At 41.1% G+C, this 18,902-nt stretch overlaps 1 protein-coding gene across 1 annotated transcript in view; it reads left to right on the top strand.

The window, feature by feature from the left end:
- LOC126188633 (alpha-amylase 2-like) overlaps window positions 1-18,902 on the top strand; it is a 174,049-nt gene that overhangs the window by 63,398 nt on the left and 91,749 nt on the right. Inside the window, exon 3 of the mRNA XM_049930269.1 lies at window positions 10,746-10,897. Within this exon, the coding sequence (XP_049786226.1) occupies window positions 10,746-10,897 (152 nt within the window). The remainder of the gene's footprint in view (window positions 1-10,745; window positions 10,898-18,902) is intronic.

The following is an 18,902-nucleotide window of genomic DNA, read 5'->3' as shown; positions in this document are numbered from 1 at the left end:
CACTTGGTTCAAGAATCATGAAAGAAGGTTGTATACATGGAAGAATCCCGGAGATACTAAAAGGTATCAGATAGATTATATAATGGTAAGACAGAGAATTAGGAACCAGGTTTTAAATTGTAAGACATTTCCAGGGGCAGATGTGGACCTGGACCACAAACTATTGGTTATGAAGAGCAGATTAAAACTGAAGAAACTGCAAAAAGGTGGGAAATTAAGGAGATGGGACCTGGATAAACTGAAAGAACCAAGACTTGTACAGAGTTTCAGGGAGAGCATAAGGGAACAATTGACATGAATGGGGGAAAGAAATACAGTAGAAGAAGAATGTGTAGCTTTGAGGGATGAAATAGTGAAGGCAGCAGAGGATCAAATAGGTAAAAAGACGATGGCTAGTAGAAACCCTTGGGTAACAGAAGAAATATTGAATTTGATTGATGAAAGGAGAAAATACAAAAATGCAGTAAATGAAGCAGGCAAAAAGGAATACAAACGTCTCAAAAATGATATCGACAGGAAGTGCAAAATGGCTAAGCAGGGATGGCTAGAGGACAAATGTAAGGATGTAGAGGCTTATCTCACTAGGGGTAAAATAGATACTGCCTACAGGAAAATTGAAAAGCCCTTTGAAGAAAAGAGAACCACTTGTATGAATATCAAGAGCTTAGATTGAAACCCAGTTCTAAGCAAAGAAGGGAAAGCAGAAAGGTGGAAGGAGTATATAGAGGGTCTATACAAGGGCGATGTGCTTGAGGACAATATTATGGAAATGGAAGAGGATGTAGATGAAGATGAAACGGGAGATATGATACTGCGTGAAGAGTTTGACAGAGCACTGAAAGACCTAAATCGAAACAAGGCCCCGGGAGTAGACAACATTCCATTAGTACTACTGACAGCCTTGGGAGAGCCAGTCCTCACAAAACTCTACCATTTGGTGAGCAAGATGTACGAAACAGGCGAAATACCCTCAGACTTCAAGAAAGAATATAATAATTCCAATCCCAAAAAAAGCAGGTGTTGACAGATGTGAAAATTACTGAACTGCTGAACAGCTGCAAAATACTAATGCGAATTCTTTACAGACAAATGGAAAAACTGGTAGAAGCTGACCTCGGGGAAGATCAGTTTGTATTCCGTAGAAATACTGGAACACGTGAGGCAATATCGACTTTACGACTTATCTTAGAAGAAAGATTAAGGAAAGGCAAACCTATGTTTTTAGCATTTGTAGACTTAGAGAAAGTTTTTGACAATGTTGACTGGAATACTTTCTTTCAAATTCTGAAGGTGGGAGGGGTAAAATACAGGGAGCGAAAGGCTATTTACAATTTGTACAGAAACCAGATGGCAGTTATAAGAGTCGAGGGACATGAAAGGGAAGCAGTGGTTGGGAAGGGAGTGAGACAGAGTTGTAGCCTATCCCCGATGTTATTCAATCTGTATATTGAGCAAGCAGTAAAGGAAACAAAAGAAAAATTCGGAGTAGGTATTAAAATCCATGGAGAAGAAATAAAAACTTTAAGGTTCGCCGATAACATTGTAATTCTGTCAGAGACAGCAAAGGACTTAGAAGAGCAGTTGAATGGAATGGACAGTGTCTTGAAAGGAGGATATAAGATGAACATCAACAAAGCCAAAACGAGGATAATGGAATGTACTAGAATTAAGTCGGGTGATGCTGAGGGAATTAGATTAGGGAATGAGACACTTAAAGTAGTAAAGGAATTTTGCTCTTTGGGATGTTTGAAATAGAGATTATATAAAATGTAGACTGGCAATGGCAAGCAAAATGTTTCTGAAGAAGAGAAATTTGTTAACATCGAGTATAGATTTAAATGTCAGGAAGTAATTTCTGAAAGTATTTGTATGGAGTGTAGCCATGTATGGGAGTGAAACATGGACGATAAATAGTTTGGACAAGAAGAGAATAGAAGCTTTCGAAATGTGGTGCTACAGAAGAATGCTGAAGATTAGATAGGTAGATCACATAACTAGTGAGGCGGTATTGAATAGAGTTGGGGAGAAGAGAAGTTTGTGGCACAAGTTGACTAGAAGAAGGGATCGGTTGGTAGGACATGTTCTGAGGCATCAAGGGATCACCAATTTGGTATTGGAGGGCAGTGTGGAGGGTAAAAATCGTAGAGGGAGACCAAGAGATGAATACACTAAGCAGATTCAGAAGGATGTAGGGTGCAGTAGGTAGTGGGAGATGAAGAAGCTTGGACAGGATAGAGTAGCATGGAGAGCTACATCAAACCAGTCTCAGGACTGAAGACCACAACAACAACAACATATTTCTCATGCTCTTTGAGAGTTGCTTTCCATTATCACTTTCTAGACTGGGTACCAACAGTAATAGGCAGCCCTGGCAGCTGACTAATGGGATAAGGATATCATATAGAACAAAGTAGGAAGTATATCAAGACTCGAGTCTGGAACCGCGCGACCGCTACGTCGCAGGTTCGAATCCTGCCTCGGGCATGGATGTGTGTGCTGTGCTTAAGTTATTTAGGTTTAAGTAGTTCTAGGGGACTGATGACCTCAGAAGTTAAGTCCTATAGTGCTCAGAGCCATTTGAACCATTTTGAAAATGCAGTCCGAAAACGGCTTGACGAGTCCTTCGCCTCAATACCACGTGATTTCTACAGTCGCAGAATCGAAAAGCTACCCCCATCGTTGACAGACTGTTGTAAATAGTGAAGGAGAATATATTATTGATGACTTAAGTATCTGTGGCGTTTATTACACTCACGGAAAATAGATTCGAACTTATGCACCAACCTGATAATACAGGGATTCTGTCAAGCTTCAGGGAAGGATTTCTGGTAAGAGATAGTCTTCTCTGTAGGAGTATGTAGGTCGTTTTGTAGAAGGCTGTAAGCAGACTGTTATTTGTTTACCACCGCTGCATCTGAAAGAGCGTATCATTCGTCTTTTCCTCAAGTCTCTCGCTGGAGACCGCAGACACAAATATTAGGACGTCACTCGCGTACACAATAACGCCTTCAGTTGTATCTGCTCCGTCTAAAAGACATGATGGTGGCTCAATGCTAAGATCCCAGGACAATGGTACACTTATTGAGCCTTGGGAGACTAAATCCACTACAATAATCGAATAAACTCCTTACAGGCATTTGTGGAGCCGGAGATCTCGGAGCCATTAATATGTGCGAATGCGCCTGCGCTGTCAGTCGTCACTACAGTTGCATATGTCGAAGTGGAGTTTTCTGCAATGTCATGATCCTTATTAACATTATCTATAAAACTTTCTCTTCTGAATCTATATTGGCACTGGCTCAGGCTCAGGCTAAAGAGCTCCCTGTGCGTCTGCGATCCGTCATAAAGTAGACGCTCTTGGACCTTGGCCCAGATGTTTAATAATCAAATGTGTCTGTAACTTTTCGGTGATGCTAAGTCTTTATCCTTTTCCTTTTTAAGTGTTTTCCAAATCGCCAAGATCCTGCCTGTTCGCAACGCCTCGTTTCGTGTTGCTGTCAAATAAGGCAAAAATCAGGGGACGTATCATGTGCACTGCTGCAAGAAGGACGCTACCCGGGCTTGGTGCCTTTCCAGTCTTGAGGTTGGAAATTGCGATAGCAATTTAGTGAGCGCTGTTTCGCTAGAGTACATCACTTCAATGATTTTTGTAATTGGACAGACATAATTATGACGAGAGTGAGACTCTCAAGACGTGTCGCTGTGCTCTTATTGTTTAGACGTGGTTGAATGCTCAATAAGTATAACAATCAAGAGAAACGGAATAATTCGGATTCCAAAGATGGCTAGTGTTCTCGGGTGTGAATATTACCTAACCATAAGTTTAGTAAGTCATGGTTGCAAAATAGTGACACGAATGGAGACCTTGGGAAAGATCAGATTGTGTTCTGGAGAAATGTAGGAACACGCGAGACTGTAGGGATCCAAAGAACCTATGTTAAAGAAAAGCAAACCTACGTATAAAGCATTTGTAGATTCAGAGAAAACTTTTGGTCAAATTTATGATGGACTACTCTCTTTGAAATTGTGATGGTAACTAGGATAAGTTACAGGGACCGAAAGGTTATTTACTACTTGTATATATATTAGACCGCAGTTGTAAGAGTAGAGAGGCATCAAAGGGAAGCAGTAGTTGAGAAGGGAGTGAGACAGGGTTGTAGCCTATCTGCAATGTTACTCAATCTGTACATTAAGCAAACAGAAAAAGAAATCCAGGACAAAGCTGGAGAAGGAATTAAGCTTCAGGGAAAAGTAACAACTTTGAGGTTTGCCAGTGGCATCGTAGTTCAGTGACAGACGGGAAAAGACCTGGAAGATGAGTTTAATGGAATGGACAGTGGCTTCAAAAAAGGTTGCAAGATGAAATACCATCAAGAATTAAATCGGTTGAAGCTGATGAAATTAGTTTAGGAAATGAGCCCCAAAAAGTAGTCAACCAGTATCGCTATTTGGGCAGAGAAATAATTGACATTCGACGATAAGAAAGGATATAAATTGCAGACCGACAAGACCAAGAAAATGTTATCTGTTAAAGAGAAAATTGTTGACATATAATACAAATATAAGTGCTAGAAAGGCTTTTTTTTAATGTTTATCTGAAGAGTAGTCTTAAATGGGAGTGAAATGTCGACGATAAGCACATCCTGAGGCAACTAAGAATCGTCAGTTTCGTAAAGGAGGGCAGTGTAGTCGTAAAAATTGTACAGGAAAAACAAGACTCGAATACACTAAGCACTTCAGATGGACGCAGATAGCAGTAGTTACGCAGAGATGAAGAGACTTCTGTAGGTTAGATTAGTTTGGAGAAATGAATCAAATCAGTGTTCGGACTGTAGACTATAGCAGCACAGCACTAGCAGATTTTCCTCAGGAGGAAGGCGTTGTCGATTTTCACGTCGGTTGGGCGAATGTAGCATCATGTATTGTGGGGTGAGGTGGGTGGAGATGGGATGGGCAGAGAATGGGGAGGGGGAGGAGGAGGATTGTGATCACACCTGAGTCGCAATTCTTGCCTTGAAAACGTAGGGAGGCACATGCATGAACTCTTTCTGTTTTTGACGATTTTATCCCGTTAATTGCTGAAACTATAAAAACTACAGAGCAACTGTTTGACCACTGATCCAACGACTGAAGAGGCATCGATGTCAAACGTTTTGATTCTTTGCTTAATGATAACAGTTTGACATTAAAATGTGTATTGGGATCACACATCCGAATCTGTGTTACCTGAGGAACCCATGCTATGCTTCTAACGAGAAACTATAGGGTTAGGCAGCTAAGATAGGTCGACTTGAATACGCAGATGTGCAAAACCTTGTGACGAAAATAATTTTCATATGATGTTTCACTGCCAAGTAGCAAAGCTTGATGAAACTTGAACCGTATACAAAAAGAACTGCTACAGTATAGTTCAGAAGGTAATTGAAATACACCCAACGAGAAATACAGAAATGATACTTTTACTGTTACATTGAAGTCAGCGTGGTTTATGATAGTCCCCTGCGCATTACAATAGACAGGTCATGAATCTTAATAGGATGCTAGGTCACCACGGACGGCTCGAGCTGCAACGCGCTCCCATGCTGACCTCATGATTGGTAAAGCGTTCTTGTGGTGGGGTGTTCCATTCTTCTACCAGCGCTGTTGACGATTGCTGGTTGGTCAATGGTACTTGTGGCTCATGGACGTGCTGCAGAACTTCTCCCCGTAGCACCCCAGAAATTCTCGAAGGGATTTAAGAGGCGGGAAAGATCAGGCTAGTCCATTCGCCAAATAGCTCCTTATCTTGTTCCAAGAGCGACATTGCTGGTCGTACCCTCATATGGTGGGAGGTAGGAATACATAATTTACCCAGGAACATTGTCGAACATGACTGTTTCCTACATTTACATACATACATACATACACCGTACGGTACATGGTAGGGGCTACCACATACCACTACAAGTCAACGTCATCCACACCCGCATCAACACCTTCCTCACGAAGGCACGGTGCAGTCACTGACACCAGATGCCGCTTGGGCTGCAGCACCATTGAAACTGCCAACCATGTCCTACAGGCATGCTACCAGATGCACGGGTCCCGAGTGAAGCGACATGATGCCATTGTCAAGCATCCAGCCCGTAGACTCGTGCAGAGAGGATTCAATGTCACCGTGGAGCCCCACCTCTGCACAGCTTGGTTGACTACATCATGCAACTCTTAACGATGTCAGTTTGCATCCCTCTGAGGTAAGTCGTTAGATATTTCAAGACACGGTAGTGGGTGGATTATTGTGATATTATCTTAATAGGCTGCGTTTTCAACAGATTATGCATCATATTTTGAGTACAACATCGGTTTCATCTAAACCATTCTTGATTAAGACTAATCACAGTAAATGGGGATGGCTAACGTCTGGATGCTTCGATCACGTTCTTGAAACAACCAACTGTTGTGACGTTGGGGAAAGATTCAGGCAAACAATTTTGGCGCGAAACATGTGGGAGGGACGAATACATGTGGTGAACGGACAACCTACCATTGTGACATCAGAATCAGCAGGTTTGAATGAGCAAAACATGTTTACGCCACTGAACCCACGCGGTCCGAGCGGCCGCTGGACCAGTGGCGGGCTACCGCTGACCGGCGTCGACTGGGGTAGCCTCCTCTGCTGGTGACAATTTGAACTAAGTCAATTGGAGTCTGGACCTAGTGGCGAGTGCACTGGGTGTCGCCATCTCGAAGATGTGTACTAAGTCTGTTGGAGAACAAGTGATGACTGTACTGCTTGAAATAAAGACTTCAGTCCTTTTTCCTTGCAAAATCAGAGGATGTGAATTAGGTTAGTACAAGTGCAGTTAGTACAAGTGAAGCGATTTTGATAGGTCAGCAGTGAAAAAACATAAGTGACAGCCAAATTTTGTAGGATGTGGACTATTTCGTATGTGTGATCGATTATGGTGTTGGAATTTGAACTTGTGAGAGATTTTTGTTATGGATGCAATGCAAATGGCTTTCTTCCCGCCGAAATCAGACATCTTGAATAAATAATAAATGATAACAATAATAAATAGAAGTACAGTTTTCGAGACATTATCGTGTTGGAATTTGAATTTGGCGCAATTTTCTAGTGGAGGTAGGCCAATAATAATAATAAATAATAATAATAATAATAATAAACGATAATAAACTATGGAAACTAAATGATGAAAGATTAACAGGAAAAATACACAAAATCATATTAAACATTTGGGAAACAGAACAGATCCCTTCTGAATGGAAATGCGCACTCATCCATCCACTCCACAAAAAAGGGGACAAAACTGAACCAAATAATTACAGGGGTATCTCACTCGTACCGGTCACATATAAAATCCTATCAAAAGTTCTCATGAATAGATTAGAAGAACAAGCTGACCCACAAATAGGAGAATACCAGGCTGGTTTTCGCAAGGGACGATCATGCATACAGCAGATCTGGAATCTGAAATGATTCTCCAGATGAGAAACACCCGAAACACATGGTTACTTTTGTAGATTTTAAAAGGGCCTACGACTCAATAGACAGAGTAGCGCTCTGCAAGACGCTGGAAGAATTCAGCATTGACAGAAAGACAAGAGCAATCATTCGGGAAACATTAACTGACACAGTCTCCAAGGTTAAATTTATGGGGGATATCTCGGAACCATTTGAAATCCAAACTGGAGTGCGACAGGGTGACGGACTTTCACCATTACTCTTTAATATCATTCTTGAAAAAATTATCAGGACATGGGAAAAAGAAGTCAAAGGAATCCAAATTGGCATTAGAAAAGATAATAGATTCAATGTGAAGTGTTTAGCTTTTGCGGATGACCTTGTAATCCTCACAAATAATAGAAAAGAAGCCACTAACGCCATAGAGAAGTTACACGAAATTGCACAAAGAACTGGCCTGCAAATCTCATATGAGAAAACCCAGTACATAGAAAGAGTGCCACAAGACAAATTGCCTATTGTGACAACCCATGGGAAAATCGTACATGTACCACATTTTAAGTACCTGGAAGAAATCATCCAGCCATCAGGGATCAACCTAAAGGCCAATCAGGAAAGAATAAAAAAACTACAGAAAGCATATAAACTCACGTAGAACTATTATAACAAAACGTCCATATCCATTAACGCAACGCAAAATTGAGGCACTACAACACTGTCGTACTTCTGGAGGCACTGTATGCATCTGAAACAACACAAATAGGTGGGCAATCTAAAATCAAAGAAATAGAGAAACAAGAAAGGAAAATTCTCAGGAAAATTTTTGGCCCGATACAAGAGCAAGGAATCTGGAAGAAGAGACCAACATCAGAATTATATACATACACAGACAAGATTACGGATATAATAAGGAAAAGAAGAATGCAGTTCTACGGACATATCCACAGAATTTCAAAACGAATTCTTAAAGTCATCAACTCAGGCAGGGGAAAAACAAAATGGATAAAAGAAGTTGAAGAGAACCTCAGACAAGCACACATAACAGTAAACGATGCAGAAAAAAGAACTGAATTCAGGAACATCATCAAAAAACATAAATTTGACACCACAACACAGAAGAGACCAGGATGCAAATGGACAGCGGAGCAAAAGAAACAACACAGTGAACACGTGAAGAAAATTTGGGCTCAGAAAAACATAAACAATCATCATAAAAGAATTCAAGTTCAAACGCTCTCTTAAATGGGAATAATCGAAAATAATAATAATAATAATAATAATAATAGTAATAAATGATAATGAATGATAATAAATGATAATGAATAATAATGCATAATAATAAAGACAAGTATGGTTTTGCAGCAAATATCCTATTGGAATTTGAATATGGTGCCAATTTTTTCTGGAGGGTTAGTTTAGTGGACATAGCACAATTGACCTATTTTCCCTCCAAAATTCAAATTTCGCGCCTATTTTCTGGGGGTTAGGTTAGTGGAGGTAGCCCAATTGGCCTATTTTCCCCGTCAAAATCCGCCATCTTGAATAACGTCACGGGGGCGCTCTCTGGTGGCAGGGGTATGAACTAACACAGTTGGACTCCAGACCTCGTAGCGAACACACGTGCGTGGTATAAATAATAATCCTAAATGATAATAAATAACAATAAACAATAGTAAATGATAATAATAAAGGCAAGTACAGTTTCTGAGACATTATACTGTTGGAATTTGAATTTCGTGCCAATTTTTTCTGGATGGTCAGGTTAGTGGACATAGCCCAATTGGCCTATTTTCCCGCCAAAATTCAAATTCACCATCATTTTACTGGGGGTTAGGTTAATGCACATAGCCCAATTGACCTATTTTCCCGCCAAAATCCGCTATCTTGAATGTTGTCATATGCAATTGCCAAGTCTACACGCCTCCATCTTGGATGACGTCATCTTGAATAAATTTGGCAACAATGCAGAGTGTTCCTGTACATAACATGTCCCACTACTTACGCCATTTCGACTACTGCCATCAAGTATCAAAAAGCTTAACCAATCAGGCATAGATTTGAGTAGCGCCACTGAGACTTGTTCTGCAAGTTCTAAGCTGTTTGATATCTGCTGATGGCAGTAACCGAAAAAGTTTACTAAATAAAGGACATTTTAATGGCGATCTAGACGGTTTTATTCACAAAATAACCACATCTAAACGAACACCAGGCAGCACTCATGTGCTGACGCACAGGGACCTTAGAGCATGGCGAAGGAATCAAACGTGAGTTCCAAAGTGCTCTCAATAATCCAGCCAGCACAATGAATGTGTGCAGGGAGTTAAAGACTTGTGGCAATCCGATGGAAGGGTTTGGGTTCGGCGAATATCTGGAGTATGTTAGCTGTCATCAGTAGTGGTACCACCAGCGAATTCTGGACGGGGTGGTGTTATGGCATGGAAGTGGTTTTTGTGGTTAGGGTGTGGTATCCTTTTTACACTTAAGAGAACGTTAAATACGGAAGGATATGAACACATTTTTACAGCACCGTGAACTGTGTACACTAGGGAAACAGTTCGGAGACGACAATTGTATCAAATGACACTGCACCGTATCTTAACTAGCATCTGAGACAATGTTTAATGGACAATAACATACCTGAAATGGATGGGCCTGCCGAGGCTCCCGTCAGGAACCAAATGGAGCGCCTTTTGGCTGAGTTAGAATGTCAACTTCGCTTCAGACCCCTGCGTCCAACGTCCATTAGTTTCAGCTCTTGAGGAAGCATGGGTTTCCATTCCTTCACAGACATTCAGACACGTCATTAATACTGTCCCCAGCAAAGTTCAAGCTGTCATAAAAGCGAAAGATGGACACACCCAATATCAACGTCCACTGATTGATGTTAGGATACTTTTGATGGGATAGTGTAGACCTAGAAAACAGGAGGAGCGCGATCAAAACTTCCCAGCACTTTTCTGTCGCCCTAATGCTTTAGGTTTCCACCTAACTTTCTATGTAATCTTCTGACCATTCCTTGGATATTCTGCCACACAGCCTCCATTAGTTGAGGAATGCGATACCTCAGACATCTAATAACATTTAAGCAGCACACTGAGTCATTATCATCGAGTATACATACTACTCGTACACTAGTTGCTTAAGTTGACGCAGTTAAAGTTAAATGATGGTCATAACGATCTGCTTAAATCCTTTTGTCCCCTGGGATAGTTATAACTATTTACAATAATGAATTCTTTTGCTAAAACCCGTCAGTAAAAACAGGGAAATGGATGTGTTCCAGACATCGCCGGTGAGCGAACACTTGTGGCTACCAGAACGAGGCCACCCCTGGTGGGAGCGCTACCAACCAGTGTCGTATCACATTGCATCACGCTCTGGAGATCGTGCGGAATTCCAGGAGATGGTGCGGCGCTGCAATGCTGCTGGAATCAGGTACAAAATTACATTATCTTTTTGATTTGAAGATTTTCAAATGGCTCTGAGCACTATGGGACTTAACTGCTGAGGTCATCAGTCGCCTAGAACTTAGAACTACTTAAACCTAACTAACCTAATGACATCACACACATCCATGCCCGAGGCAGGATTCGAACCTGCGACCGTAGCGGTCGCGCGTTTCCAGAATGTAGTGCCTAGAACTGCTCTGCCACTCGGGCCGGCGAAGATTTTCACGGTTCGGTTGTGCCTAGATTTACGTAAGTGCGACTGAGAAGAAACGGCTGCATTACATCGTATACAGCCGAAACGCCGAAGCAAGCCAAACGCTTAATTTAAGAGGATACAGGAAAGCAAACAGCGACAACAGCCGACTCAATATTCAGACAGAATCAGCTAAGTCTGGTGGGCAGAAAAGCAAACAAACGAAACGCAGGATAAGTATTACACAGTGGCTAGTTCAGAAAAACAGAATTACTTGAATCAGCTGGCCAGCTGTCTTACCAGAATAGATACCTTTTTTTTTGCACAGATGTATGAGAAATTTACGAAATGATTTGATGAATGCCACAGGCCCAACCAAGGCCCTTTTTGGGTTTGCCCCTGGATTCAGTAAACTAGGCAGTCAATAAATTAGGCATTATGTAACACCCAAATATAAGCCGTGTTAAACACTATTCTGATAATATACAAACACTGTAGAATAAAACAAATCTGGTAAGCACTGAAAGTGTTAAACACTATTCTAATAATATGCAAAACACTGATGAATAAAACGAGTTTTTCAAGCACTGAAAGCGTTAAAGACTAATCCAGTAAAATACAAACACCAGTGAACAGAATAAGGCTGATAAACACTGAGAACAAGCTGCAACATTAAGTGTATTAAATACTAGTCTAATAAAATACAAAAGAAAGCCAGTGAATTAAAGAAGGCTAACAATCACTGAACAATTAATATGCCAGACTGATAGCTTGCAATTAGACTTGACAGAAAGTGTGGTCTTCTGTAAGCAAAAACACAGCCGATCTGTCCACGTGGCGAGTAAACAATGTGACGAGTACCAAAAATGGTTCAAATGGCTCTGAGCACTATGGGACTTAACTGCTGAGGTCATCAGTCCCCTAGAACTTAGAACTACTTAAACCTAACTAACCTAAGGACATCACACACATCCATGCCCGAGGCAGGATTCGAACCTGCGACCGTAGCGGTCGCGCGGTTCCAGGCTGTAGCGTCTAGAACCGCTCGGCCACTTCGGCCGTCAATGTGACGAGTAGACAGCAACATTAAATTATAATTTATGTTCGCCACAAATCACGAATACGTGTGAAGAAAAATCTTCTAAGCTTTGCCTGGTAGAAAAATACAAATGAGGGCCTTTGCTCACAACAGGAAATCGAAAGAACAATACAAATACCAGCTAGACCCGAAAGGAACTGGGATGCAGTGGGTCACACGTCAGCAAAGCACAAAATTTCTGCCCATTGCTAAAGGCCTTACCAGTAGTCCACAATATATATGCGCAATGGTTCACCAAGCAGGCTCGTTCCTCCAATAGTAGACCAGCTGGCAGATAAGCTGCACCAAGTGTGATGCTACCAATCTACAGGATGCGTCACTACGTTCCAGCTATGTTTGGCTCAACAAAGCATTCACATGTCCTCTGTAAAACCAGGTCCTCCAACTGTCTACGCCCTTCTGCCCTGTTTATACGCGCTCTCATATGCCAACTACCTACCGGTATGCAGTGGGCAGAGATTGGTTGATTGGTTGTTTTAGGAGGAGAGAACCAAACAGCGAGGTTCAAATGGTTCAAATGGCTCTGAGCACTATGGGACTTAACTTCTGAGGTCATCAGTCCCCTAGAACTTAGAACTACTTCAAGGTAACTAACCTAAGGACATCACACACATCCATGCCCGAGGCAGGATTCGAACCTGCGACCGTATTGGTCTCGCGGTTCCAGACTGTAGCGCCTAGAACCGCTCGGCCACTTGGGCCGGCAACAGCGAGGTCATCAGTCCCATCGGGTTAGGAAGGACGGGGAAGGAAGTCGGCCACGCCCTTCCAAAGGAACCATTTCGGAATCTGCCTGAAGCGATTTAGGGAAATCACGGTAAACCTAAATCAGGATGGTCGGCGCGGGCTTGAACCGTCGTCCTCCCGATTGCGAGCCCAGCGTGCTCACCGTGCCACCTCGCTCGGGATGGGCAGAGACATACACAGGTTCGGTTGCATCAGTTACTGACTTCCAAGGATGTCGTGCGTCCACGGCACAATGTTATTACTGACAAATTCTTGAATTAACACTGTAAGTGAATTTTTAGTGTTTTATGCTATATATACTGCTCAAACATATTTTGTCCTCTATGCTATGGCTTTACACCTGTTACTACTAGGTCTACAACTTTGCTTCCGCCGTTTTTCCTCGAAGTTCGGGACTTTATTGTGCAAAACATACAAAAAATTGTGATTCTTAGTGTTGCCCATCGCTGGCCACTACATTCTCCCATCCTTCTGATACCATACGAATCCAGTGGCGGAAGAACTGGGCGTCTTTGTGGGGATCCATGAATCGATTCAATTTTGCACTTGTTCATATGATCGGAAGTGCTGGTCAGCCAGACTGTATACCAGTGATCGAAAAAGGTGGTAGTCAGAGAGAGAGAGCAACGTATGGAGAATACGGCGGGAAGGATAGGACTTCTCGTTTCAACGTTTCAATGTAATATTTTGACGGGCTTTGCGACATGGGGTCGAACACTGACCTGCTGAAAAATTACCTTTACGTGTCTGTCGCTGTATTGTGGCCGTTTGTGTTTCAGTGGGCTCAAACGCGTCAATTGCTTTCGACAATGATGCCCTGTGACTGTCTTCGTTTGTTTCAGTAGTTACGAAAACGTTCTGTCTTCCCCCGCCATGCCGGCCTTCGACATCAAAATCACTGTTCTTAAGGCGTTGAAAACATTCTCTGCTCGTTCGTCCACTAAGATTTTTGTATCTGCATGTTGAAGAACTGTCAGAACTGCTGACATCTTTGGGAATAAGAAGATAATTGTTTCTTCCAGTTTGGTTGCTTTTTTTCTTAATATTCTCTTACCATTGGTCTTACCCAGCATTTTAAGACCCACAGCCGCAAATTTCTTCATGTTAAAGCAGAAAATTGAAACTTCCCGCAAATGCCGAGAAATGAGTACGTAAGTTTACGTACTTAATCGACAATAACCTTATGATGCAATCACAAATCGACTAATATTTTTATGGTATTATGTTTTCAGATGCCTAAGCTTATTGTATTACACCTATGACCAACCACCTGAACCCCACTTGCCGCTACTGCCGTCTATTGCAAAACGACGGAAGGAAACTAGACCTAATAGTTTTTTAATTCAAATAAGCCTATAAAGTAGAATGAGTTGTTCAGAAGAACCAGTTTCAGCTTAGATTCAAAATTTCTTTCACTTCCCAACGAAACAGTTTTTGCTGTTGATAAATAATTAAAGATTTTTGTATCTGCATATTGAAGAACTGTCAGAACTGCTGACGTCTTTGGGAATAAGAAGATAATTTTTTCTTCCAGTTTGGTAGCTTTTTTCTTAATATTCTCTTTAAATTATAAAAGATAATTTATCTTGCAATGTATCTTTGTTTCACTGCAGCCAATAAAAAGATTTGTCCTGAAACATTAAAATTATAGTTTCACAATGTAGTTTATTATGTTTGTTTCAAACATCAGTTTTGTTAACATCTATATAAACACTTCTGAAAACACACACAGTGTAAAGATTCCTCACACCACGGAAAGATCATCATAGTCTGTGGAGAGCAACATGTACCAAATTTTAAAAATGGTTATCTCGCTCTTACTCACATGGCACCAAAAACTCTGTGTGTATATCATAGACTAAGATTCCAGAGGCTTAGAGAACAGGAAGTAGTTCAAATTAGTATTAACATAACTTTTGTACTGAAGTTATCGATTTTAGTTTATATATTGCTTTCTGAAAAAAATACCTAAGTGGAGATTTATCAAACCATTATCGATAATAAAATTAGAAAAATTGTAAATGAAGGCAGAAATTTTTCTTGCGTAAGAACTGGAGACAAAAAAATATTGCCTCTAATGTACCCTTCTTTCCTGATCATTTACGTTAACAATTGCGACTACTAATTTTCATAGTATAACATCGATACTGAGAAATATGTCGATATAAATAATAGAAATATATCGATGGTAAAATAGGTTTGTGACAGAAACATCCAGAAGTATCTACAGATGAGAAACATATAATTTAACTAACAAAATTAAGGTCTCACCAAAAGTTATTCAGGATCAAACATTTCACTTGACATGCGAACGTTGTGTGGAGCCTAGATTCTTATAGCGTACAGCGTCTGTCCGCAACATTACATGGGAGTATAATCACAACGTATTTATGTACAAACACTTTCTGAACCCCGTGATGTGATGCTGTGAATGGGCATAGCCCGGCTATCTGGACTTCACCTACTGCAGTTTATATGGCAATTCCGTTTCCATAGACGCCTGCTGTATTGAAAAAAAGAATGTCCAGTGGCAGACCAATTTTTCCCCGTAAACCATCTCAGCAGTTGAAGTTGCGATGTCCGCCTTACGACTAATGGCAGGGCAGCTGTCCACCAACTATCGTAGCATATAAGCGCAGCCTTTTGTGTTCTATGCCATCTCTCCACCATTCCATTGCTTCAGGGATGGCAACTTGTGGTATGATGGTGCTGAAACATACTTAATTTAGACAGCTCAAGAAACAAGACTGACCCAAATTGTCGCACTCTGTCGATCGTGACGTGAGTGGGGCATCCGAAGCGTGAAATCTATGTATTCATGAAGGCCCTTTCCGTCGTTTCCATTGATGTATTGGGCCTACCTGTAAGAGTTGCTTATGCCTACCGTGTGCATCTACCCACTGTCATAAACAAATAGCAGTATACTTCTGATGTGGAAATTGTCCCACGAGCTCTATATGGACGTAAAAGAACCAAATTGTTGTTTGTGGAAAGTCTCCCTAAAATTTAGGTGTTCAGAAAAAGTGTTGCAAAGTACTGATCTCGACACGTGAGGAAATATGTTTGAGAGACCTGTTATTGTGAAGCGCCTATTCTCACGAATCCTCGCTTCAACTGAAGCCACCAAATCGTCTGTAATCAAAGAAGGGCAACCGGAGCGGTCCTCAACATGGACGTTGTCACGGCCATGTTTGAATTCTCGTACCCACTTACGCACTTTGCTTTCACTCATAACAGTATCACCGTACACTTCGCAAATCTGTCGATGAATTTCTGCAGCAGACAGGTTCCTTGCTGACAAAAACAGTATCACTGAGCGAACCTCACACGCGGCGGGCGAGTTAATAGTCTTAAACATTTTGAAAGCACAGAACAGAACCGTACAGGTGATCTACAGAGATGAAACTGAGCACAGTTGTTCCTGAGGCATGCCGGTACACAACGTATGCGCGCGAACTCTTAGTTTCTACAACAAACCGGACCTTACTTAAAAAACAGGCCTCGTAGCTCGGTCATATGCACTCCACTTAGTCTATGCTTGTGATAGCTTTTGGGAGAAAAACTCTGAAGGCTTTCAACTGCCCACCATGTTTAGATGGAGAGTTGTACCAATAGTCAATTGACTAACTTCTGCTACAGTCGCAAACGGCGCGTTATGAACTGGATGAGACAAGAATACTAGTTCTCATCGTTTCGAAAGTCTGCTGTATGATCAGTGTCCATGGTTTCGATAAAGGATGAGAGTCCTGAGAAATCATAAATCCTGATAAATGGGTGGACTAGGAATGTTCCATAAAGCCTCCATCTTTTCCTTGAGTAGACGGATACCAGCTGCTGATACCACATGACCGAGAAATGTCATTTGTCTCTGGCAGGGAACACACTTTTCTTCCTTCACCATGAGCCCAAATTTGTTTATCCTGTAAAATACTGCTTTAAGGTACTCATCACGTAACTCAACTGTCTTTTAAAATATAAAAATATCATCCACATATATGAAGCAGAAATCCAGGACTCTCAACACTTCATCTACAAGTCTTTGCCGGATCTGGGCTGCATTTTTCAGTCCAAATGGCATGTGGAGGTTCAAATAGTCTGAAAGACATTATCACAGGTGTCTTGGGAACATACTCTTCATCTACAGGAATCTGGTTGAATTACTTCTTACAGTCTATCACACTGAAGATCATAGCCCCAGCCAAAACGATCATAAAATCTTGCAAGTTATGTATGGGATTGCGGTCAGGTACTGTTCGTGCATTCAGAGTCTGACAATCCCCAGAAGGCCTCCAAATGTCACCTCTCTTCCCTTTGAGGTGCAGTGGTGATGCCCATGAGCTATACAATATTCTTACAATATTTGTCTGTAACATTCTGTCAAATTCCACTTTTGCTCCTACAAACCGGTTTGGTGCTAATCTTCTAAGTCGTTGGGAGACTGGTTGGCCTGTGGTAGTCTTGATGTGGTTTTCTATTTATTTGCGCGTCAGGTTCCGTAGGACCAAATGGAGGAGCAAATCTCCAAGATCATGGAACATATCAGTAAATGAAATTACAACATAAAAATAATAACAGATAAAAATAAAATGTTTATGAACCCGAAAAAAGTCAATCCGTAAGTTTAAGTAAACGCAATCAACAATACAACAAGAATCAGCTTAATTTTTCAACGAACTCCTCGACAGAGGAAATTCTTCAGTTTCGATTTGAAAGCGCGTGGGTTACTGCTAAGATTTTTGAATTCGAGCGGTAGCTTATTGAAAACGGATGCCGCAGTATACTGCACATCTTTCTGCACATGAGTCCGATCCAAATGCAGGTTGGATTTCTGCCGAATACTACCTGGGTGAAAGCTGCTTATTTTTGGTGATAAGCTAATATTGTTAACAAGAAATGACAGTAAGGAATATATATTGAGAGGCCAATGTCAAAATACCCAGACTTATGAACAGGGGTCGAGAAGAGGTTCGTGAACTTAACACCACTTATTGCATGAACCGGCCGTTTCTGTGCCAAAAATATTCTTTTAGAATGGGAAGAGTTACCCCAAAACATAATACCATGCCACATAAGCGAATGAAAATAAGCGAAGTAGACTAATTTTCGTGTCGAACGATCATTCACTTCAGATACCCTTTGAATAGTAAAAATGGCAGCATTAAGTCTTTGAACAAGATCCTGAACGTGGGCTTTCCATGACAGTTTACTATCTATCTTAACGTCTAGAAATTTGAACTGTTCAGTTAAACTAATCATATGCCCAATCTGTGAAATTAAAACGTCAGATTTTGTTGAATTGAGTGTTAGAAACTGTAAAAACTGATTCTTACTTTGATTTACCGTCAGTTTATTTTCTACAAGCCATGAACTTCGGTCATAATGTGCACTATTTGAAACTGGGCCAATGTTGCACTCAACATCCTTTGCTACCAAGCTAGTGTCATCAGCAAACAGAAATATTTTAGAGTTACCCATACTACTAGAGGGAATATCATTTATATAAATAAACAACAGGAGTGGCCCCAACGATGATCCCTGGGGCACACCACACTTGACTGTACCCCACTCAGACCCCACATCACAGCCTTTCCAAACATTGTGAATAATGGCCTTTTGCTATCTGTTGCTAAGAGGTGAACTAATTGTCAGCTACTCCCTGTATGCCGTAATGGTCCAACTTCTGGAGCAATATTTTGTGATCAACACAATCAAATGCTTTAGTTAAATAAAAGAATATGCCTAGCGTTCGAAACCTTTTGCTTAACCCATCCAGTACCTCAGAGAGCAAAGAGAATACAGTATTTTCAGTTGTTAAACGGCTTCTAAAGCCGAACTGTACATTTGATAGCAAATTGTGTAATATAAAATGATCAATTATCCTGAAGTACACAGCCATTCCAATAACTTTAGCCAACAATGATGGCATAGAAATCGGTCTAAAATTGTCTACAT

Source organism: Schistocerca cancellata, chromosome 1 (assembly GCF_023864275.1).
Source record: "Schistocerca cancellata isolate TAMUIC-IGC-003103 chromosome 1, iqSchCanc2.1, whole genome shotgun sequence".
NCBI classification, from domain to species: domain Eukaryota; kingdom Metazoa; phylum Arthropoda; class Insecta; order Orthoptera; family Acrididae; genus Schistocerca; species Schistocerca cancellata.
This window is presented reverse-complemented; position numbering and strand designations above follow the sequence as displayed.